This window comes from Panthera tigris, chromosome C2, assembly GCF_018350195.1.
Source record: "Panthera tigris isolate Pti1 chromosome C2, P.tigris_Pti1_mat1.1, whole genome shotgun sequence".
In the NCBI taxonomy this organism is placed as follows: Eukaryota; Metazoa; Chordata; class Mammalia; order Carnivora; family Felidae; genus Panthera; species Panthera tigris.
In genome coordinates, this window is record NC_056668.1 from 147890162 (window position 1) to 147913405 (window position 23244).

Genomic DNA, 23244 nt, shown 5'->3' on the forward strand with positions numbered 1-23244 from the left:
CAACATGAGAAAAGCAAAAGGCAATTAGAGTAGCACACAGAGATTAGCCATAGGCACGACTGTAGTCTACTTATTAGGGTTTCTGTTTTCGACTAGCAAACCTGATAGGCTGCAGGTTTGGGAGAGGGAAAGGGAAAGGGACGAACTCGGTGTGAGTGACGAGCATGTAAGTCCATACAGAGGTCTGAAGCAGAGATCTCCTTAGTGACACCAGACCCCGGGACTCAGATGACATCGTGCAAGGTCTGTAATAACACCGGAGTGTGTCCCTGAGGACCTCGAGGGTGTCACGGGTGCTCACGAAGAGAAGTGTTCCAAGAACAATTATGCTTAGCAAACCTGGGTTGACAAGTAGATTTACGGAGGAACGTCTCAAAACCTTTGGTATGTTGCTATGTCCTGGGATTCTGGCCAATCCATTTGCCTTTTGAAGAGCAACCCCTTCCCCTTTGGAACATTTATTACACCTCGCGTGGCCCAGGTATGATGGCCCATGAGGCTGGGTGTCTGTCCCCATTCTACAGATGAATTAGTGGGTCACGCAAATAAACATTCTACTCGAGAGACTTTGAGAGCAGTTCTCAGGCATAGGAAAGCGAGAGCCTTCCTGCACCAGTGCCTCCCAGTTACCACTGGTTAACCACCCAGTTACCAAGGGTGTCCTCTATTGGGCAGGCAAGAATCCCTCCAAGGCCTCCAGGGGCACATCAGAAAGGGGGACCAGGGAGCCAGGAGCCAGCAGCTCAGGAGTCAAGAGAAAAGAGAGGGAAAACGGTGGCAGGCATCGGAGTCGGGGATCAGTCCAGGAATGTGAACAAGATGCGGGGAACCCCCCTCAACGGCAGCTCCTGACCCTGTGGTGTGCCTCGTGACTGTGCTGCCTCCAACATACCGCGGGGAAGGAACTTCTCAGGAAGCAGTCCCGGCCGGTGAGTCTTGAAAGGACTCTGTAAGTGGGCACTTCCAAACTCACTTAAAAGAGAAACAGTGGACACGCTGCCAATACGTGTTCAGGACAGTCCCTAGACACCCACTTTGAGGCCTGTCCCAGTTTGAAAGGCCACCTACTTACTCTGAATCTACTGCATCGACATAGAAAATATCCTCAGTGCAAAAGGAGTGAGATCATACAGAGGCACATAGGACGAAAGAGAGCATCACATCCCTGCTCCCTCACTAGCTGCTAAGAGACGTCTAGAGCAGTGGTTCTCAGCTGGGGACGTCTGTTAACATCTGGAGACATTTTTGTCACAACTTGGGGGGAAGGACGGAGCGCTAAGGGCATCTCATGGGTAGCGCCCAGGATGCTACAGGACGATGCCCAGGACAAACCCAACAACCACCCGGAATGACCTGGCCCCAGATGTCAGCAGGGCGGAGACTGAGAAACCCTGGCCAGGAGCTGTGGTCTCAATTCTCAGACCCTTCGAGAACCTGGAGAGCTCACGGACTCTATCCCGAAAAGGAGCTCACAGGCAAGCTGCAACGTGCGTAACTGGTCGGGGCTTTGCAGACATGCTGAAACCCGCTCACGGGATCCCGAATCCTAGATGTCACGGCTCCATTTTTTTTTTTTTTTTTTTTTAATTACCCTGTATGGAGCATGCCTGTACAGCAGCTTCTTTTAATACGTATTACCTCAACTCACTGCTCCCAAGCCCCTGATGAGGGAACTGAGGTGCACTGAAGTTGGATAATTTTTCAAAGTCCTGGAGGGGTGGCATAGCCAGAGGTCAGTGCTAAAGGCCAGGTTCTTTCAATCTCACACTGCCTGCCCCCCAGAGTCCACAGGTGTGTAAAGAAGGATATCCGTGCTCCAGCCAGGAACCCAGACTAAGCGAGAAGCCTAAGTGGTGGGCGGCAAAACTTCCAGGTGGCTGTCCAAGGCCCGTCAGGAGACACGCACACACAGCTGCCGATGGAATCTCTCCAGCCACCCCCGGAGACCCCCATTCATAATGCATAGTGAGCCCCCTGTTCATGTGTTCACTGGAAGCACGGGCACATTCCTGGCAAAAACGCTGCACTGGGGAGAAGTCTTAACAAGGCCCTGTGACTTCCAGTTTGGGACCGCACATGCTGGTCTTGCCGCAGGATGACCAACCCTTGGGTCCAGAGTGGCCACGTCACCTCTACTTTTGGAAGGGGAAGAGAGTTGACAGACACTGGAAAGTGAAGGACCGTGTCAAGAAGTGCTAAAGGCCCTCATCCTTCCGGAAGGGGCTGAGATGTTTACAAAGCACTGGGAAGGAACTCAGGGAGGCAGGGGTCTGGGCCCGGACAACTGTCCCAGTCAACAGATCAACTATCTGTTCAACTAGCTGTGCAACAGACTGCCCTCATCCCTCCCCACCCCAGGCATGGGATCGAGAGAGAAACGAGGCTACGAAGGGTTTGCTGCTTGGGATTCAAGAGGCTGCAGACGGACACGGGGTTATTTGCCTTTCCCGAACATGCAGAGCCGAGGGAATTTAGTGAGACTGCAATGGAAAGACTATGCTGACATATGCATCATTCTTGGATTTTGGCCCCTGTCTTGGGCAGCTCATTCACATCGAACAGCCAACCTTTACTGAGCACTTAGTAAGGGCCAGGAGTCCTGGGAGGTCTACATTTATTAACTCACTTAATCATGATAACCCTGTCCTCATTTTATAGATGAGGAAACTGAGCACAGGGAGGTCAGGTAACTTGCCAGAGGTTGCAAAGCTGGCAAGTGGCTAATCTGGGTGGGATTCAAACCCATGCTGGCTCCAGTGTCCAGCCTCTTAACCACATAGACCGTCTCTTGGCCAGCAGTGAGGAGGCCTCCTGAGTGTGAGTTCTCAGAAATCAGGTCAACACCACACCTGACTGGCTTCTTCAGTCCTCACACAGGTGTGTTCCATGCTGCAAAAGTGACCGTTGGTGAAAGCCTTCGCAACGCTGTTATCTGAGTCACGTCAGGCTGTGGAGCTCACAGACCATTTCCGTTCCTGACTGGTTCTGAGGCCCCAGAAAGGTTTCCTGAGTCCAACACCTGGGCAAAAAACAGCTAACTCCCCCTCACTCCCCCTGCCACTGCCTGGGACCACCATGTTGGAATTCTTAGGAATCTCCTGGCTGCCTGAAGTCCTGCCTTGGATACAAGATGGAGGACAAATCAAAAATTAAATATGAACGGCATCTTATTCAGAGCCTCGGCTGCCTCTTTCCCATTCTCCACACCCTGCCCTGGCTTCCTTCATCTGTAGAGCACAAAGGAGAAGTACTATTAGCTACCTGTCATCACACCCCTCCTCCCCAACCACATGAGAACAAGGCTGGGGGGCAGGGAAAGAGAGGAACTTCCCTGTCCCGGTTGGCACCAAGATGAAGCTCTATGAAACGAAGTGTGTGGACAGCAGAGAAAACACAGTCACCACGCCTTTCCTTCTGTTTGCTTTCCCTCCACATCCCACTGTTCTGACTACAAGTTTTTGTATCATCAAAGGAAAAGAAAACCAAATCCATTTATGTCAGAAGAGTACCTGGGACTTAAAAGTTAAAGCTAACCTGTTGGACAAGGTCTAGCATAGCCTAGAAGTAGATGCTGTCCTCTAATTACATACTGACTTGTTTTTGGGGAAATACCATCTTGGTATTTCCGGGGGATCGGGGGGAAATACTGCCCAACTCATCTCTTTAATGCAGGGCTGTCTCTTCTAGTCTGGAAAGTTTGGTTTGTTCTTCACTTGCTTAAAACACCTAAGGTAAGATGATGAGACAAGAGTGCTAACCTTAAACACCGAGCCCAGCTATGTTGGCTGACACCAATGAGCAGACAGCAAGATGAATTAAATAGGTAAGGGAGACACAGACTGGCTATCTGCTGTGATCCCAGCCAACCTCCAGGGGCCTCACCCCAGGCACGTTTACCTGGGCCACCGAAGACCAAAGGAGTCCTATCGGCTTCTGAGCAGGCTAGCGGAAACGGATGATGTAAGAACTCGGCCCCAGCACAGTGCTGGTCCGGGTTCTCAACACTGGTAAGGCCACCCTCCAGACCTGAGCTGCTGCAACAGGGGCAAGTGTGGGGAACCTGAGTTTTAATTAGCACCTATTAGGTGCCAGGCATAATACAAAACACATCACATGGACTCCTCACCACAATTTTGTGTGGCAGATGTAAGCCTTATTTCACAAATAAGGGGGACAGGGCTCAAAAAGGTAACTTGTCTAATGCCACAGAGATGCGCTGAACCCAGTGTCAGGCAGACTTCTGTGTCAGCACTCCATCGTATCATATTAAACATAGTAACACAAAAAATAATTGTGGAGGGAAGGAAGAAAGGAGATATTGGTTGTATTTTAAACAGCTAAGAAGTCAGAGAACTACAAAATGGAGGACAGGGATCTCTATCATGAGAATGCATGACAGTCCATGGTGATAAGATAGGACTTCTTAATGGTGGTGATTTAGCATCCTGGTGAGCTGGGTACTATCAATGAAACTCACCTAGCAAATCTAATGGGATTTCCTCTTATTCTATTAACACAAAAATACTGCTAAGTCACAAGATTATAAAAGAGGAAAAAAAAAAAGATGAATTTGTCGAAATAAAAGTTTAATAATCTCTTCCTGCAATATGCTTGGAAAATGAATCCAAAGACATATTCTTAGATGATCTAATGAAATACAAAGTCAAATACAGAAATCAGACAAAATAGAGATGGTAATTCCAATGAGCTTTAAGAGACAAAGGAGAAAAAAAGAAAAGAAAGGCAGAAAGTAAAATTGCAGAAATGGAAGATTTTATTGAAAGAAAAACAGACATAATTATGGATCAGGAAACAATCACCAAGCTCACAACTGAATAAACAATTAAAAAAAGAATGAGCCATCCCTTTTCTGAAATCTAATAAGGCCCTAAATTATACAATTAAAAAATAATCATGAAGAAAGAAAGTCAGCCCACCCTCTTCCTTCCTTTGAAAACTATACGACCCAGGACCCAGTTAAGTCTTAGGTCTTTAACAAGCACACCCTCATTTTACAGCACACATTCTCAACAGGGGTGATACTGCCCCCAATGGGTCAGAAATGGGTTATTATGGGGTGAAAAGAATCCTAATCTTTTTAGGCAGAGAGCCGAGATACACATATAGTACATCAACAGTATACCTGTCATATTAAATTGTAGGGGCGACAATTAAGAGCATATGTCTAAGACCACGCCTTAAGAATATAGGTCTAAAGTGATAAATACAGCCTTACCCAGATTCTGACTGGGCTTTGCGTCAGAAATGTAATACAGAGTACCCTCTCAAACAGCCTCTGAAACTCACATGGGTTTCCAAACCAAAGGAGTCAAAAATGAAAAATACCAACACTGGGTGGCTCTTGCCAGGGTGGTGGTAAGTAAAGGGAAGACATTTATAATGCCTGGAGGACAAAGAAAGAAAAAAGGTGAAATTCTCCGTGAGTTTAATCATCCGGGGTGTCCCTGGAACTGAAAAGTAAATTGCCCCTGGGAAAGGCAGGCTTAAGGAAGCGCGAACTCACCGGCCTCCTCGGCCGCCCCCTGCCTGGCCCCCCAGCGGTGGAGGTGGAGGCGCAGGAGGCTGGCTCGGATCACACCGCCGAGGCGGAAGGAAGAAAGTCACACCCTCCTCACTGGAAGACCAGAAGCAAAACGTGTCAGCCCACCAACTGCAAATCGCTTTCGCATGGTTACTGAAAAAAACTACTTCCTGCGCTGCTCTGCACCCCTCCCCGACGCCAACGTTTGGCCGGGGGGGGGGGGGGGGGGGGGGTCCAAGCATTCATTCCCGGTGCTTCTCAGACCCCAGGCGTGACCTAATTAACTTTTCAGTACCTTAGCAGGGCCTCTGCCTCCCGCAAAGAGGTTTACTTCTAAGGTTCTAAATGCAAAGGAGAGAGGACTGGGAAACCAGCGTCAGCACGTTGGTTCCCTGTCTTTGGCCTTGCTGGCCGAGGTCAGCCCCGGCCCGCGTGCGCACTCGCACACCTGCCCCGGCCGGGCCCAGGCCGGGCGCCGCCGTCAGAGGAACTCAAACCAGCAGCGCGGCAGGCTGTCGCGGAAGAAAAAGGAGTAGGTGTTACAGAGGCTGCCCGCTTGCCGGTGGTGGATCAGGGACCACAGGCGGTCGCTGAGGAGGGTGGCGAGGGGCCGAGGCCCCCGGTGATCACCTTCCAGCGGCTTCACGATCTGGAGTTTCTCGGGCAGGTAGGAGCGGCTGCTGAAGGACATGCCCGAGAAGCCGGTGAACTCGGAGAGGCGGGAGTGGGTGCCGAGGGACATGATGCTCTCCGTGGGCGTGAGGGAGCCGCTGAGCAGCTCGCCCTTCTCCGCCAGCTCCCGGAGCTTCCGCTCCTGCTCCTCCTCGAAGAACCTCCGCTCCGAGAGGTAGTTCTCCCGGCGGAGGGACAGCCGCCGCAGAGCCGTTTCCAGGTCGTGGGAGCCGGGGGTGCCCGGCGTCCCGGGCTTCTTGCTCCGCTCGTCATTCCTGCAGAAGGAGGGAGATGGGGCTGAGCGTGGGGCACCCCGCAGCGGGCGCGGTGCAAGGTGCGTGTGGCAAGGAAGGCCTTCCTGCCAGGTGCACGGGGTGGACAGGTCGGAGTGGCTGCAGGATGGATAGGGAAGCGGACGAGGCAAACAGCTGAAATTCAGGCAAAAATGGGGGCATAAGTGATTGCCCGGAAGAACTAGTTCCCTCTGGTGGGTGTTTTGGGAGGTAGAGGGAGAGCACTAAGGTGCGTTAAAAAAAAAAAAAAAAAAAAAAAAAAAAAGTGTAAGAAGAGCTCCCGTTGCTATAAACCTCTCCCTCGGGAGCCCTTAGGGAGAATTCTTCAGGATGCGGGTCCTAGTCACCAGAAGGGCCACTGGTTCAAGAGGCGTTTCTCTGTCCTCTTGAATTAAAAGAGCTGTTCTGATTAAGCAGTTTCCCCCCAATTTTATTATCACGTAAAAAGGGTACACAACACAGCTGGCGTGTGTGTGTGTGTGTGTGTGTGTGTGTGTGTGTGTGTGTGTGTGTGTGTGGAGGGGTGGGTCTGCAGGGCTTTAGGACAAAGAAGTGCCCACTGCTAAGGAAGCCCACCCCAGGGACAAGCACCTTTGAGGGGGTCCAGGACCCCACCTTCCAAAACAAACTAGATTCTGGCCAGGAGAGAGAAACTGAGTCCTCCTCTACCTTTTAAACATCCAAGCTACCAAAGGGCTCATGAAACAAATGTCCACTCTGCAGCTCAACAGTGAAGATTAACAGAAAAATCCTCATTTACCCTCCCCTTCAGCATCTGACAGAGAAGCAGACTTTCTGTTGTACCTCTTTAAGCTTGTGAAAATACCAGAATCGAGAATGACTGTAAACACAGAGTGTTGTTAAACCAGATTAAAACACTGAAAGCTCTAGACTTTTCCCATGACTCTTTATCAGTCTTCCTCTTCTGATGACTGAACTTACACTCTAAACACACTACCTCTCCCCAAAACAGCCAGATAAAAACTCTGGGCTGGCTCACCCCAGGTCAGCTGACTCTGCTTCCAGGATGATGCTGTTGGTCTTGTTGTCCAGGACCACGTTGCCAACATCACTGCCATAGAAGCTAGACCGGGGGGTGCTGACGCAGCTGGACAGGAGGGAGTTCACGGCTGAGGACTGGTTGGAGCCAGGGATGTTCATGGGGGACGGGGTCAGAGACCTCTGCTTGACGACCTGGTTGATGTTTCTCACCGTCTCAAAGACTCGCCTCTGGTGACTGGGGGGAATGCACAACATCATCCATGAATAAACAAACGCAGGAATGACCATGGAGTCCAACCTTCCAGAAACTACCATCTAGGAGCCAAAAGGCAGCTGGCCCACGTGAGCCCCCAAACAACCTGCCAGCCCGTGCTTCCAGTGTTTCTGAGGGCATTGGCTGGAACTCAAGAGACTCAATGCCCACTGAATTCAGGCCTCTCATAAATACGTGGTTGTGTCCTAAAGGTGATGCTAGCAAGGGGATACTGCTTTTCTCTCCCTTAGGCTTAACCCACAAATAAAAATACTAAAGTAGGGCTTTTGTCTCCCAGATACTTTTCCTCTTTCATGACGGTCACCAGAACGTAAAGTCCAAGAAAGCAGTGTTCACTGCTCAACACATAACAGGGCTCCAGAAATACCTGTGGAATGAGTATCTGGTGACCATTCATATACATTTAAAAAAAGCAAGACGAAGTTAGTCTTAAACTTCTATAAGGAGACGGTAAACACCAGATTAATATTTTTTTAGCAACTGCTATTTCTAAGAGCAGAACCTCCCTTTGATGCTCATTTGTTTCTTTTTAAGGAGACAAGGTAGGCACGTTGCTACAACGGCCACCTCCTTCTGGGATGCAGAGGCCTTCACACATGCACCGAGGCTCAGGGACTGTGGTCACTCCCGGGATCCCATTTCAGTTCCAGCTGTGAGCTTCGGGTACAGAAAATACACAATGAAATCGGATCCACAGTGTCCTCAGAAACACCTCAGGGCAGGCCTTGAGCAAGAGCTCACGTTAGGAAGAGAGTTGGTAGAGGCCAATATCCCTAAACATATCCAGGAAGGAAGTGGAAGCCTGGGCACTCCTTGAAGAGCCTTCATACTGCATCTCATTTTTCTTTTCCTAACAGACATTAAAATTGTTTAAAGCTTAAACTTTAAACACCTTTCGGTGTTTTTCACCGAACGGAAAGATAAAAACAAGTCGTGGTGTCAAGGCAGAGTCTGTAATTAACAGAGATAAGAAACATCTCTCTCCTTACTCAACTTTCTAGAAGTTCATAACCTATCTTTGAAACCTAGTAAGAGTTGCTGGGGGCTATCATCGGCTGTGTTCTCTTGTCTCCCTTAATCTGGACCCAAATCTGTGGAGGGACCACAGTGATCACTGGGGGGGTGTCTGAGACCCAGACGTTGTTAGTTTTGATGGCCACAGGGCACGAGCCAGTCTCTGGGAAGCCTAGAACGAGGCCGTACGCGATGTCTGGAGACTCGGGCTCTTCCAACTGCAGCTCCTTGCGCATCGTTCCCTCGATCTCTGCTGCCAAGGAGTCCTGAGAAAAGCCAGAAAACACCATGAGTGCACAGCAGTTCAAGTGCTCGGTCTCTAAAAGGCGCGCCCGGCTGGCTAGCCACGGGAGTGTCAACCGAGGTCTCAGAAGCTTGCAAACTACCGTGACACAGGGCTGACGGCATTCATCGCTGCTGGAAACCCTGGCTGAGCAATCCCCACGGCAGGTCCCGAACGGAGCAGTCCCGGTGGGCACCGGGTGTAAAGGCCCTGTGACCCCATGCAGCTAAGGGTCTCAGAGCAAACTCCATGTTCCCGTGGCCAAACCACAGAGCTGTGACTCTGCCACAAGGAGTGGAGGGGAACTTAGGGAGGACGGGACTGAGTCGTGAGCACTGGCATCTGAGCCTCTGCTCTCATGGCCCTCCACCCCCGGCAAGAAGAGCTCTCCCCGTCAACGACGCATCGCCCACCTCCCTCTAACGGCCAGCTCACACGTCCTTTCCACCAGTAATCCTTCATTCCTCCCCCTAGAAAGACACCAAACACATGAAGTCCCTGCGAGTTCCCCGAACAGTTAGTCCACTCAGATCTCTCTCCAGCTAAGTTGTGAACGTTGCGGGTTGGGGGAAGGCCTGGCACTGATAACTTCTCACTTTCCGGATGGGCCAGGCCCCAACCTGAGACTCAACGACAATACAGGCTGCCTCCCTGACCACCTGCCACTCCTCACCGTATCAGCTGGAGCCTAACAAGCAATCCCACATGCTGCCACAGGTAGATGCCAACAGGAGGACCAGGTGTGTGCAGCAAAGCACCTGCCGAGGCCTCAGAGAAGGACACCACCTAGGACAACCTGAAGGAAAGGGCTGACTCCGTACTAACCAACACATTTCCTGGGATGACAGGAATGTGCTTTTTGCACTGTCCACTGCGGGAGCCACTGGCCACAGGTGGCTATTGAGCACTTGAAACACGGCCAGTGTGGCTGAGAACCTGAACGAACCGTACTAATTTCAGTGGATTTAAATCTGCATGGCCACTTGTGGCCAATGGCTTCCCAGCAGACAGAGCAAGGGACTCCGAGGTGTCCACCTCCAAGCCCCACAGTCAGGGAGGGATGCTCCAGTCTGGAACCTGGGACCAAGTGGGGAGACTTATAGGAGTCAGCAAGAAGCTGGGTCAATAAATGGTTAGTGGGCTTGTTTTCAATTCCTATTCATAAGTGGACAATTTTATTTAGTAATTACTACCCACAGATTGACAGTCAACATAACCCAGGTTGTAAAAGGCTTCTCTGGGTGAACAGGACTGACTTTTTTAAAGCCAGTTTACTATTCATTCATTCATTCATTCATTCATTCATTCATGTATTTGTTTTAGAGAGAATGAGCATGCAGGGGAGGAACAGAGGGAGAGAAAGAGAATGCCAAGTAGGCCCCATGCCCAGCGTGGAGCCCAACACAGAGCTCGATGTCATGACCTTCAGATCATGACCTGAACTGAAATCAGGAGTCTGACACTCAACCAACTGAGCCAGCCAAGCATCCCCAGTTTACTTTACTTTTTTTTCCCCCAATGTTTGTTTATTTTTGAGAGACAGAGCATGAGTGGGGGAGGGGCAGAGAGAGAGAGAGAGAGAGAGAGAGAGAGAGAGAGAGAGAGAATCCAAAGCAGGCTCCAGGCTCTGAGCTGTCAACACAGAGCCCGACGTGGAGCTCGAACCCACGAACCATGAGATCATGACCTGAGCCAAAGTCAGACGCTTAACCCACCGAGCAACCTAAGTGCCCCCAGTCTACTTTTCTTAATACTATAATTCACCACACAGCTTACATTCAGAGCTCTGCATGAAGAAAATATCTTCACACAAATTAGGAGAGATAAGATACTAAACTACCAATTTCAAGCCCATGCTGGGAGGATGTCGCAAACAGGCTCTATGACTTGTCTTGGTTGTGACCCCATCCGGCAGTCTGGGGAGGCCATGGACCTCTTCTTAGAATAGTATTTTTAAGTGAATCAAATAATGAGGACAAAAAGGAAGCCAGATCTATTGAACTAGTTACAAGAATGTTAGTAACGACGATGGTGAAACAGAAACACACAGGCTCCGGCTTCTGAAGCGGAGCTCAGCATGAACGGGAGTTTTGAGACATTTACAACTGAAATGTGCCATGAAAGCGGCTATGATTTCAACTGGTGACAAAATCACGGGGGTGCCAACATCGCTGTGGTTTGTTGCCTACCTTCACGTAAGAAAGAAACGACTAGGGATTAATGAAAATAGAAGACATGACCTTCCCGCAAGTTCACGGGCCCCCTGAATCCGGGGTGGGGATCCTAGATTAGGAACCCCTGCCATAGGCAAGAGAGCTGGGGATGTACTCCTCAGGCAGAAACTGCTACTCACCGTGCCACTCAGCAGTTAAGAGAGTCTGGGAGCGAGAGAGGCAGCTCTGGTGTTCTGCTCCAGAAACACAAGGCACGGCACCACTCAGCTTGCCTTAAATACCTTTAATACATAGTGCACTTTAAAAATAGCCATCTTCGGGGCGCCTGGGTGGCGCAGTCGGTTGGGCGTCCGACTTCAGCCAGGTCACGATCTCGCACTCTGTGAGTTCGAGCCCCGCGTCAGGCTCTGGGCTGATGGCTCAGAGCCTGGAGCCTGTTTCCGATTCTGTGTCTCCCTCTCTCTCTGCCCCTCCCCCGTTCATGCTCTGTCTCTCTCTGTCCCAAAAATAAATAAATGTTGAAAAATAGCCATCTTCAAAAAACCGAGTTATGCCAACAGCTACAGAAAAAGGCAAACAGAAGCTCTACCTCAGCAAATATGAAAGCTGAGGATCTCCGCAGAAGAAACCCAAATCCAGATTTTTAATTGGACTTTGCTATGTAAGGGCTTCGTTTTAAACTACCCGTCCATCCCTGTGAGTGGGGAATGCCGTGGGGCAAACCCCAAGTGCATGGGAGATAAGATGCCCCCCGGAGGTCACCGCGCCAAGATGGGAAGCCAGGAAGGAGGGAAACTGAGGCAGGGAATGTACATCGCCACGTAGGACAGTCTTTGAGCTCCCTGTCATCAGCTCTAGGTGGAGGAATCTGGGGCACAGCCTGTTCTTAAATCCCGTAACCGGGATTCCTGGACACACTGGATCGCCAATCTACTCCTTGGAAAGCTACGTTATACAGCTTCTGTTTTGGTTTCACTAAGTTTCAGTCAAGCTGAGAGAGAGATCGTTCTAGGCTGATTTTGATATACATGAGCAAAAAGGAAAGGAGATCGTGATTTAGGCAACATGGGGCAGGCAACGAGCGTCGGGGGCAGCCGGAGTCAGCACCGGCGGGGGAGGGGGGGGGGTGTGAAAGCAAAGAGCCCCAAGGAAAGGCCAAATCCGGAAGGGACCGAGCTGCACAAACACTGAAACTGCCATCTACTCGCATCTCACGTGGGAGTATTTCTCTCAAAAGTCCTCTCCTCAAAGAGACCGTGGTATTCCCTCAAACCACGGAAATAGAACCTGAATATAAAAGTTCTCAGCACTTTGCTCTTCAGTCCATTTACCCACCCGTCCAAACGCAGTGTCTGCTAAGCATCTACACTTCTACAACATGTGAACACAGTGCAGATAACAGACTATTCGACAGAGGGAAGGAGAAGAGGAGCAAGTAAGATACGGTCCCCACCTTCAAGGGGTTTTCCTCTGACAGAAGAAGGTAAGATGAGGAAGCCCACCAAGTATCACAGGGAAACGAGCGGCAGAGGGGGGGCCTGCCCTGGGCTGCCCGACCCCAACAGGGAGGGGCCAACCCGGAAAAGCCGCTTTTCCACCATGTTTCCTCAAAGCCCAAACATGAAAAGAGATCAAGCCAGAGTTAAGAAATAAGAATCATTTTGTAGGAATGTAAAAGCAGCTCCTACAGTGGGGAGAGAGATTTTTTTCAGATCACAGATACTGAAAACCACCGAGAGAACGATTAATAAGCCTAGAAAGAGGGGCGCCTGGATGGCTCTGTCAGTTAAGTGCCCGACTTCGGCTCAGGTCACGATCTCGCGGTTCGTGAGTTCGAACCCTGCGTCGGGCTTGGTACTGACAGCTCAGAGCCTGGAGCCTGCTTCGGATTCTGTGTCTCCTTCTCTCTGCCCCTCCCCCACTCACATTCTCCCTCCCTCCCTCTCTCTCTCTCTCTCTCTCTCTCTCAAAAATAAACATTACAAAAAACTACCAAAAATATAAGCCTAGAAAGAACCAGCAGGACTGTATGGGCAATTTAAGAATTCTGGAATGCACAGTGAGGCCAAAATAGCTCATACTCTAACAAGGTCAGAAAAATAATAACGTATGAATAACATCTTCCAAATATCTGAGGTTCCTACGAAATTTACCGGTCAAGGAGAAGAGGAGGAAACACGACGGAGTCAGAGGGATGGGAAAGAAACAATCACGTAGTCAAGGAGCCACCAGCTGGGCACACAAGCCCCTGACTCGGATCGAGAGCCAAGCTGTGGGACCAGAAGCCTCCCGCAAAGACTATGCTCCAGACCCCGCCTCCCTACCGGGGGCACCCCTGCGCCCTGCTGGGTGGGAGGTGGGGGCGTGGAGCCAGCGGGCGCTCACCATGGGGAACAGGCCCAGGGAGTGGTAGCGCCGGGACGTGGTGTTGGGCATGGTCTTGTTCCGGAGGTTCTTCAGCTCCTCCTGCGCCTCGTGAAGCATCTCCATGCACTCCGCGTACTTGTCCTCCAGCTCGCGCAGCTGCAGCAAGTCAGAGAAGCGTGCAGGGTCAGGGACTGGCGGCCCTGAGCCCTGAAGCCGGACACCAAAGAGCCCTTGAGGCTCAGTTTGGCTTCCAACCGGGGGGGGGGGGGGGCTGCTCATGGGCTCAGAAACCTCCCAAATTCTGACAACGGGCAAGTGAGATCACAGGCTTCCCATTACGGATGCGGAAGTCGTGGGAATGAAAGGCACAGCATAGGGAACAGCGTCAATGGCACTACAACAGTGCTGTATGGGGACAGGTGTGGCTACACTGTGCAGAGAACAGAATAATGTACAGAGATGCCCAATCACTACGTCGTACATCCGAAATGACTCTAACAGGGTGTGCCAACTATACTCAAATTAAAAAATTATTTGTTTTCCAACAGCATCCATCTTTCTTGACACGAACGGGAGAGATCGCCACACCCTCGTTTCCAGCCACATCTCTCAACAGGCGCCTTTACGCGGCGAGCAACGTGTCGTTTCGCTGATGGAAACGTTCAGCGGGAGCGGGCTGTGCGGCGCCAGCCTCCCCGGCCCCCGTGGCGGTGACAGTGTGAGCACGAATTTACGAGTAAGAACGACTTTCGATTCAGAAGAAAAACGGGTAGGGACCCCCAGCCTGGCAGGGGGAGGCTGAGAAGCGGGACGGGCCTGGAGAAGGGAGGCAGAGCCGCTCACCTCAGCCGTGAGCTGCCGCTGGGCATCCTTAGCCGCCCCCAGGTGCTGGACCAGCTCTTCATTTTCCACGGCACACTGCAACACGCCAAGGGGCCAGTCAGCTTCTCTTTTAAGACACTGGAAGCAGCTCACTGTTCTCCTCTTATTATCTGAGCTGTTACAATCCTGTCACATTTCTACAACGAGACTTCTGTGCCAGAGTAAAAATTTCGTCTTCCTTCTATACGATTTTGAAAGCAGCCTTGCCCCCATCTAGCACAGCCACGGCCCCTCTCCAGACGCACGTCACCTCGCCTTGCTTCTAGCAAGGGCCCGAGCCGGGAAACTAAACCGTATTTGGGTTTGCTTCTTGCTGCTGCTGCTGCAGGACTGATTTAAAAAAGGGGGGTGTTGTTCTGCCACAGAGCACACTGGGTGTGCTGTGCAAGAACAAATATTAGACTAGAAAATTCAAACATTAAATTCCAAAACTCCCTATCGACAGCACCTTTGTTCACAAACTCTTTTAACGTGCAGATTCTTTTTAGGAGATAAGTGGTGATGACAGGATCCCCTCCCCGGTTCAGGACAACGAGCTTTGTCCTATTGAATCTGCTAAGCCTTTTTCTCCAAAGGGGCAGCACAAAATCCTAAACTATGAGACTAAAGGGCACGGTCTTCAGGTGCAAATGCCATCTGCACTGGCTCGAGAAACAGAAACCTTACAGCTTTGGCCTTCTTCTGCAAGTCAACTATCTGGGACAGCAGGTGTGTGATCTCCTCTTGCTGGCGGGCAGCATCCTCAGTCTTCTTGGCCAGCTCCTCTGAGATACTGGCAATCTGCACATTGGCATCCCCTTTAATCAAGAAATGACAACCACCAGAGGGAGTCAGACCCAGAGAGAATGGTCTCTTTGTGGCTTGCCCAAGAAAAAGCATCTTTGTTACAAGACGGGGGCGGGGTGGGGTGGGGGGCAGAAGTGGAGAGAACACGGAGGGAGGAACAGTGCCCATTTTCCTGCCCCAGCTCAGTCTGGGCAGCCCCCAGGTGTGGCTCCCGGGCCTGGCGTGGGGGCCCAACCCCCCTGACCGCAGCTGCCCCCCCAGAGGAAATCAGGCTTTGGGCGTCAGGCAGGAGATGCCACACCAAACCAAGGTCCATCTGCCCAAATTCTCACCTTCATGCATGAGCAGATCCACATCATTAACAGGAACCCCTGTTGCACCCCATTCTAGAAGGAACTGCTACCTGCACAGTCTAATTCCCTGGGTGCTTTCAACCCATATTCAGAGTCATAACTCATTTTACTAGATGTGAACACAGGGTGTGTTTCATCTACTGAGTGCTCTGCTGAAGCTCAAAATATCGTTTGCCCTTTTGTCTTAACTTGTAAACTTATGATGGAGGGGACAGGGGAAGTACTTATTTGCAAAGCAGAGAACTCTGGCCTCAACTTTTGCACATCAGTCATGAGAAGCCAGTTTTTGCACATTAACACCGGAACTCTGTAACCGGGCTTAATTTAGGCATCATATAACTCCAGTATTCCAGTAGAAAGCCAACATCGAAATCAGACATCCGCCTCAGTGAGAAGAGAAATTAAGAGTGCATGGATGACAACCTAGCACCCAATTTCTCATGAATCAGAGTGAGGGGTGCCTCTAGTTTTCAGAAAAATGTTACTGAACCCAAGCTGGCAGGGAGATGTGCTTTCTCAAGGGTGATGCAAATCTGTCTAGTCACAATGATGCAGAAAATAAAAAGAGGGGGTAGGGGTGGAGCACGAGGGCCAGGACATACTCAGCTCCTTCACACAGTCGTTGACCAGCTGCTGTTCCTTCTCTTCGTAGGTGATAGTCTCCGTCTTTAGCTGGCAGGCCTGTGGACAAGGGTCAGGTGAGAGGCCCCACATTCACATCTGGACTGGTGGGGCGGACAAGGCCGAGGCATAAAGCAAGGATGAACCTGGGTCTGGGATGCTGCCTTTGACCATCTCCCCATCTGTGATCCATTATACCCTCAAATCCAGAAAGGCCATCAGAATGCCCTGCTTAGTTAAGGAATCGGATGTTCAAAGCTGAAGAGATGAAAACAGTGTACCACCAGAGGGCGCCACACAAAGCAATATGCGTGCTACAGGAGCCACCCTTGTATCAATGTCTGTCTATTCGTTTGCGTCTGTCCCAGACCACAGACACAGACCCCTTTGTGACCCCAACAGTATCTAGGACTCAGCTCTGTCTACCACAGCCATTCTAAGGATGACCACAAGAATGGCTCACACTTGTTTTATGTGAGGCACCTTCCTGTGAGGTCTGACTTGGAGTTAGAGCTATTGTATTCAGCTTAGTAAAAACAAGGTGCAATAGGAAAGCACCAACATTCAGAAACCCAAGAGACAGGACTCGGGAGGACCTGCTCCAGGCTGAAAATGTGGGAAGAGATCCGAAGGTTTGAGGAAAATATCCCAGGTAGAAAGAAGGTATCTCTGAGCCCCCAGATCCCAGGGAGACACTATACTCCTGAACTGAGATGGAATCTGTAGTTGGGATCGGATTCCCTCTTGCTTTAGGTGGGCATTCTGACAGCTGAACTGCTGTGTGTCCAGGACTGGAACAGCAGTCCTGGCTCGGCCACTGGCTGGCAGAGAAAGCTTGGACAAGCCTCTTTGGTCACCCTGGGCTTGTATTTCCCACCAGTAAATGAGGACTAGAAGACCTAAGGTCTAAGAGAACATCACCTTCCTCATGATTAACCCTGTTCAGCCAAGACATGAGGCTCTGTCCAACATGTAAGCAAGTTCAAGGTGGTCTGCCCTACTGGAGGGGTTTCAGGGACCCCTGGGCCAGCTAAGGTGGGCTTGCAGCCCTAACTCGACTAGCCATACCTCTGGCCACAGAGCATAAACTCACTGAATTAGGGCAAAAAGTACCAAACTTGCATGCCTCAGTGTTTCCAGGTAGGGGCAGTGGGTGAAGGGAAGTAACGGGAGGTTCAGAATCACAGAGCCTCACAAATCCTGGCTTTGTCATTCACTATCTTGCGCCATGGTAGCAAATCAAACACTCTGCTGCCTGGGTCCCGGTTTTCTGGCTGTAAACGAGGAGCTTCCAGCCTTGCAGTGAAACTTGAAAAAAAAGAACACAGGCAAAGTGTCTGGCACAATGACTAGCCAGTCAGAAATACTCAAAAGCACGAGTTCCCAAGTGGCCTTGGCTCTACCTTTTTAATTGTCTAGGAAATAGGTCTCCAAGTTCTCATGTGCTATTTCCTTAGAGCGTATCTGACCTGCGGCAACCTGGAAATGAGGCTTTCACCCTGGGCTTCCACGTAATTTCCACGCCAGAGCTGGAGGACACCATGGAGAGACCCCCCTGCCCCCGCCACCGAGGGACCCCTGCCCTAGCTGAAGGAGGAGGGGCCCAACACTGTCACCCACCCTGAGGATCCCACCCGGATGGGCGTGTGCTGCCCGGAGGCCAATGGCCAGCACACAGACGTGGCTCGCCTGACAAGCGCTGGGTGCAGCTGGGAGCTGAGCGCAGGCGACTCTCCCACAGACTGTTGCCTCTGAGAATGGTGCTGTAGCCACGGCGGCTCCGGCCACACGAGGCCAAGGGGCCACCACCCTCCAGCGGGGACGGGGGCAGGGAGCGCGCTTCACCTCGGATCGCAGCACGACGTTCTCCTCCTCAAGGTCCTTCAGCTTCTTCTGAAGAGAATCCAGATGAAAGTAGTTCTGCACGTTGGAGGATGACTCATTCCTCTTCAACCTGGGGGAGAGAGCACGGGCTCGCTCTGGGGAGAGACGTTTGTCCCCCGCAACCTGGCAAACCCAGGGAACCTCGGGGGGCTCCTCCATCGAGTGATCAGGAAACATGCAGGTGTGACAGTGACCCCCAGGAAAACAGCACCCGTCGGCTCACAGACTCGCCACCCTCAGGACCCACATCCCAACCCTCTGTCCATCACTGGCATTTGCCACATGGCCTCAGAAGTCAGCAGGATCAACTGCTCAAAGCCTACACGGTTCTGGATGCCCGGAAGTCTATTTAGTATTTGTAACGCACTTCTAACGTGCCTAGAACAGTTTTAAGTACTCTACTTGTACACTCATAACCCTATAAGGACTATCAGTCTCTCCATTTTACAAATGCAGAAACGAGCAGAGTGCTTAAGTAACTTGGCCAAGAGCACGCAGCTAGTAAAACCACAGAGCCAAGGTCTGAACTCGGGCCACTGGGCTCGAGAGTCCGTGCTCCTAACGTGAGGCTCTGCTGACCCCCAGAGAAGGCCTCACACCTTCTGCCCCAGGGGCCCACCATGGCATCTCTGGTTCCAGAACCCACCTGCCGGGCCCATGGCCAGGCCAGATCAATCAAAACTGCTAAATGTCCCGCTGAAATAGCACAATCAATCTGTTTGAGGCACGAGGAGATGCTCGGTCTGGGGAAGGCTGGGAGTGGCTGACCTTCACGGCCGGCGAGGCGACCCTGCCGAGGCAAGTCCAGAGACCCTGGCAACAGCCAGCCGCCTGTGCCCCGGCCGCAGGGACTTACGGGGTGGAGCACACGGACTCGGGCTCGCTGTCCTCTGCAGCACTGGCGTAGAATTGCAGCAACTCATCCTTCATGGACAGCTCATGCCGGAGCTGGGACACCTGCACAGACACAGGGGGGGACAGCTCATGCCGGAGCTGGGATACCTGCACAGACATGGCGGGGGACAGCTCATGCCGGAGCTGGGACGCCTGCACAGACACGGCAGGGACAGCTCATGCCGGAGCTGGGACACCTGCACAGACACAGGGGGGGACAGCTCATGCCGGAGCTGGGACACCTGCACAGACACGGCAGGGACAGCTCATGCCGGAGCTGGGACACCCGCACAAACACGGCGGGGGCTCACATTCATCCCCGAGCACTGACAATGCCCCCGTCACGTTCCAGCACTTGCTGCTGGGGGGACGACGTTTCGTTCCTTACCAAAAGTGAACGCATGTAATTGATGCTGTGCTCGACAAAGAAAAGAGATTGCATTTGACCCCGTTTAAGAAAAATACAGTCCGTTATTTTTTGGACAGAAAGCCCTCTACCTAAATTTATAATTTTTACTTTGGTTCAGAGATGAGGTGAGAGGGGACTAGAAGGCCAGAATGGTATCTGGGGAAGGGGGGCAAGGCAGCATATGGGTTTTGCAAGTAGCCAGATGATCGGCTGGGCAAACGGCCAGAGAAAAAGATCCTGTTACCAAATGAAAAAAAAGAGGCCATTCACTTCTGCTGAAACAATGCCACCGCGGACCGGGACCCTGGCGATGCCAGCTCTGGGTGGGCAGCTACAAACAGCTGGTCACCCCTCACAGCCCCACCCTGTGACTGCTACACCCGCACAGGGCTCCCAGCCAAGCCTGGCCAGGCCTTGTTCTGTACTCAAGGATCACAAGACAGCAATTTCAGACACAGGGAGAACAGAGGCAGACATCAGGAAGTGGCCACACTGATTACTGCTAAGGCAGCTGTTGCAAATCACCTGATTTATACTTGACGTCTAAAATAAACAAACCTGTGCCATAAAAGTTTTCATTGCCCGTTTTACCACTCAGTGCAGAGGGACAGGGAGCTACTGCTGTAAGCAAAAATTAGGACAAAGTTTTCATTCTTTCTGGTTTCTAATCTGATTTGGGGTCCGTGGTTTATTTCGGCTTTCCTACACAACCGAGTGTTTATGACTTCCATGGAGAAGCAGACTTTATGTGCACAAAAGCTTTAGTTTCAATATCTAGACTGACAATTTAATAATATGCCAAAGGGGAACATATCACAGCTTTCAAATTCAAAGCTTTTCCAAGGAAAAAGAGGTATTTCCACTTCCCAAGAGTTGGATGCCATTTGTGTGAGGCGAGGAAGCCCCAACACAAGGGCAGGTGCTCGGGGAAGCAGCACGTGAGGGGCAATGGTTGACCATTTACTGGGTCCTGGGCAACACGTTCCTCTGCTCAGAAGACCAGGCTGAGGGGCGCCTGGGTGGCTCAGTCCGTTAAGCATCCGACTTCAGCTCAGGTCATGATCTCGCGGTTTGTGGGTTCGAGCCCCGCCTCGGGCTCTGTGCTGACAGCTCAGAGCCTGGAGCCTGCTTCACGTTCTGTGTCTCCCTCTCTCTGCCACTCCCCTTCTCATGCTTTGTTTCTCTCTCAAAAATAAATAAGATTTAAAAAAAAAAGAAAAAAGACGAGGCTGACCTGGAATGCTTTAATGCCTGAGGGAAGGGGAAGTCAGGCCATGGCCATTGGGGGCAAGGAAAGCAGGGGTCAACTTTACTTCTCCAAAACACAACCACATTTGACCTTATTGTCTTTCAAAAGATGCATATCTATTTCATCATATGAAAACAATTATTAAACCTAGACAACAATAGCTGGGAACAGCTTTAATGAGGAAAAGGTCTGAATGCATCTAAGAGACACAAGTAAGGGCATCCCTTCCCACTTAGAAAGTTTCTGATAGAAAATAAAGGAGAAGAGAGGTGCCTGGGTGGCTCAGTCGGTTAAATGGCTGACTCCTGATTTCAGCTCAGGTCATGATCTCACAATTCTTGGGTTTGAGCCCCATGTTGGGCTCTGCGCTAACAGTTCTGAGCCTGCTTGGGAATCTCTCTCTCAAAAATAAATACATGTTTAAAAAAAAAAAAAAACAAACAAAAACAGGGGTGGCTGGGTGACTCAGTAGGTTAAGCGTCCAACTTAAGCTCAGGTCATGACCTAACAATTTGTGAGTTTGAGCCCTGTGTCAGGCTCTATGCTGACAGCTCAGAACCTAGAGCCTGCTTCAGATTCTGTGTCACCCTCTCTGTCTGTGCCTCCCCTGCTCACGCTTTGTCTCTCTCTCAAAAATAAACATTAAAAAAAGTAAAAAAAAAAAAAAAAAAAAAAAAAGGGGAGAAGAAACCAGGAGAAGAAGAATATCAAATGCAAGCCCTCACGGCTAAAATTCCAAATTAAAAGAACAGGATAATGGAAAAGAAACTACAGGGGCGCCTGGGTGACTCAGTTGGTTGAGTGTCCGACTTTGGCGCAGGTCATGATTTCATGGTTTGTGAGTTTGAGCCCCACTTCAGGCTCTGTAACAGCTTGGACCAGGGAGCCTGATATGGATTCTGTGTCTCCCTTTCTCGCCACCCCTCCCTTGCTTGTGCTCTCTCTCTCAAAAATAAACAAACAAACATTAAAAAAATAAAATTAAAAAAGAGGTACAAAGTAGGGCCCGGCTCTAACTCCTAAGCCTTGTGACACCATCTGACTCTGCAGAACTTGCCTCCTCCTGCCCACACCATGACCTTCTGGGAAACCAGTGGTACTCCTCTGAAACCCGAGTCCCTTAAGATAAACCTACTCTACCCCCACCCCTGACCACTGATACTCTTTCGCCAAGATTTGTATCATGGAAATGACAGGGTTTCTATCATGACAACAACCGGCTATTTTTTGGGTCTGTTTTACAAACACGAAATTATATTGTAGGGAAGACTGTGCGATCACTGGCCTCCTCTGCAGCACAGGCTGGCCTCCTCCTCACCGGGCTCCCCGCCAGCCCGCCCACGCCCACCCCCCTCAGGACCCCCTGCTCACTGCCGTCTTAGCCCGTGTGCACTCCTGCCACGTGCTGAGGGTCTTTCCCAGCCTATGGAGGATGCGGACTCTTGGGAGACGGGGACCATGAGGGCTGCTCCTACCCAGCTGGTGCCGTCCACACTGTCGGAAGGAGGGTCACGAACAGCAGGCGCAGCGGGAAGGCGGCTTTCTGCCTCCAGGTGGCCACTTCGGAGCAGGCAGGTCTAGGGGGCCTGAGCCCGAGCCCACCCGGCCCGGCCTTCGCCACAGCTCCTCACCTCCTCCCTGATGTGTTCCACTTGCTCTTCCAGAAGCTCGTTCCTCTCCGTTAGTGTCTTGTTCTTCTTCAACAACGACTGGCCGATCCGAGCAGCCAGTTCTAAATCCCGCTCTTTCTATGAAAGGCAAGAGTGAGAACAGACGTTCAAAACACCTGCGCTTCCTGAAGGAGCCAAGGGCGCTGCGTGTCAACTGAGGAAAATAGGGCATTTAGAAATGCCGAAGGAATGAATCACTCGCCATCCGCATACCAGCATTCGATACCTGTTCAGAGAAGGGGGGCGCTCTGCCCACAGAACGCGCAAGAGCTACACAGACCTCAGGCAATAGGAGAGACCCTTAAAGTCCCAGGAAAACAAGTCTCTGTTCCTACCAGAGAAACATGCTTCCAAAAACATTTCTCTGCAGCAGCTTTGCTATTTGTGAAATCCTTAAAAAGCCGGTCCCTAAGTTTCCTCAGGGAGGTGCCATCAGTAAAGAGGCAGACACCGGAGGTGTTAAGAAAGTTGTAACAAATAACTTCAGGTAACTTACTTAACGGGTAAGTTCAACTCCCATTCTTGACATGACTACTTTCCTTATAAAACTGAACCAAAAGCCTATTATCTCCTGATTGGTGTCCCATCTGAACAGGTGGCAAAGGCAACTGCGTACATGGCCTCGGGCCAACAGCTTCCACTTAACAAAGGTCAGGTAGACTCCAGATTAGCTTTTTATAAACCGTCAGTAGGTTGAGAATCATTTTTGTAATGGCAACTGCTATTTTGTTTTAAATGAAATTCAACGGCACAAACTTGAAATACCAAAGTGAATTCCACGTGATAAGGGTATTAATTCACGTTTACGCTTTTGCTTGTCACGTATTTATGTAGGTGAGTATCAAGTCACAACCTAAGGTGCATTTCTTACAGTG

At 50.9% G+C, this 23244-nt stretch overlaps 1 protein-coding gene across 15 annotated transcripts in view; it reads right to left on the reverse strand.

The window, feature by feature from the left end:
* TRAK1 (trafficking kinesin protein 1) overlaps positions 1–23244 on the reverse strand; it is a 127466-nt gene that overhangs the window by 16062 nt on the left and 88160 nt on the right. For 14 of the 15 annotated variants that reach the window (XR_006222143.1, XR_006222142.1, XM_042998886.1 and 11 more), the window contains 10 exons: positions 22331–22447; positions 19004–19104; positions 18109–18217; positions 16245–16323; positions 15170–15300; positions 14465–14539; positions 13640–13777; positions 8987–9063; positions 7508–7744; positions 6173–6489 (listed from right to left, as the gene is read on the reverse strand). Coding sequence is in view for 13 of the 15 variants with exons in the window: in XM_042998886.1 (XP_042854820.1) it covers positions 6173–6489; positions 7508–7744; positions 8987–9063; positions 13640–13777; positions 14465–14539; positions 15170–15300; positions 16245–16323; positions 18109–18217; positions 19004–19104; positions 22331–22447 (1381 nt within the window). In the remaining 2 variants the exon portion in view is untranslated. Of the gene's footprint in view, positions 1–4751; positions 6490–7507; positions 7745–8986; positions 9064–13639; positions 13778–14464; positions 14540–15169; positions 15301–16244; positions 16324–18108; positions 18218–19003; positions 19105–22330; positions 22448–23244 lie in introns of those variants that run through there. The other variant, XM_042998890.1, reaches the window with a different exon arrangement.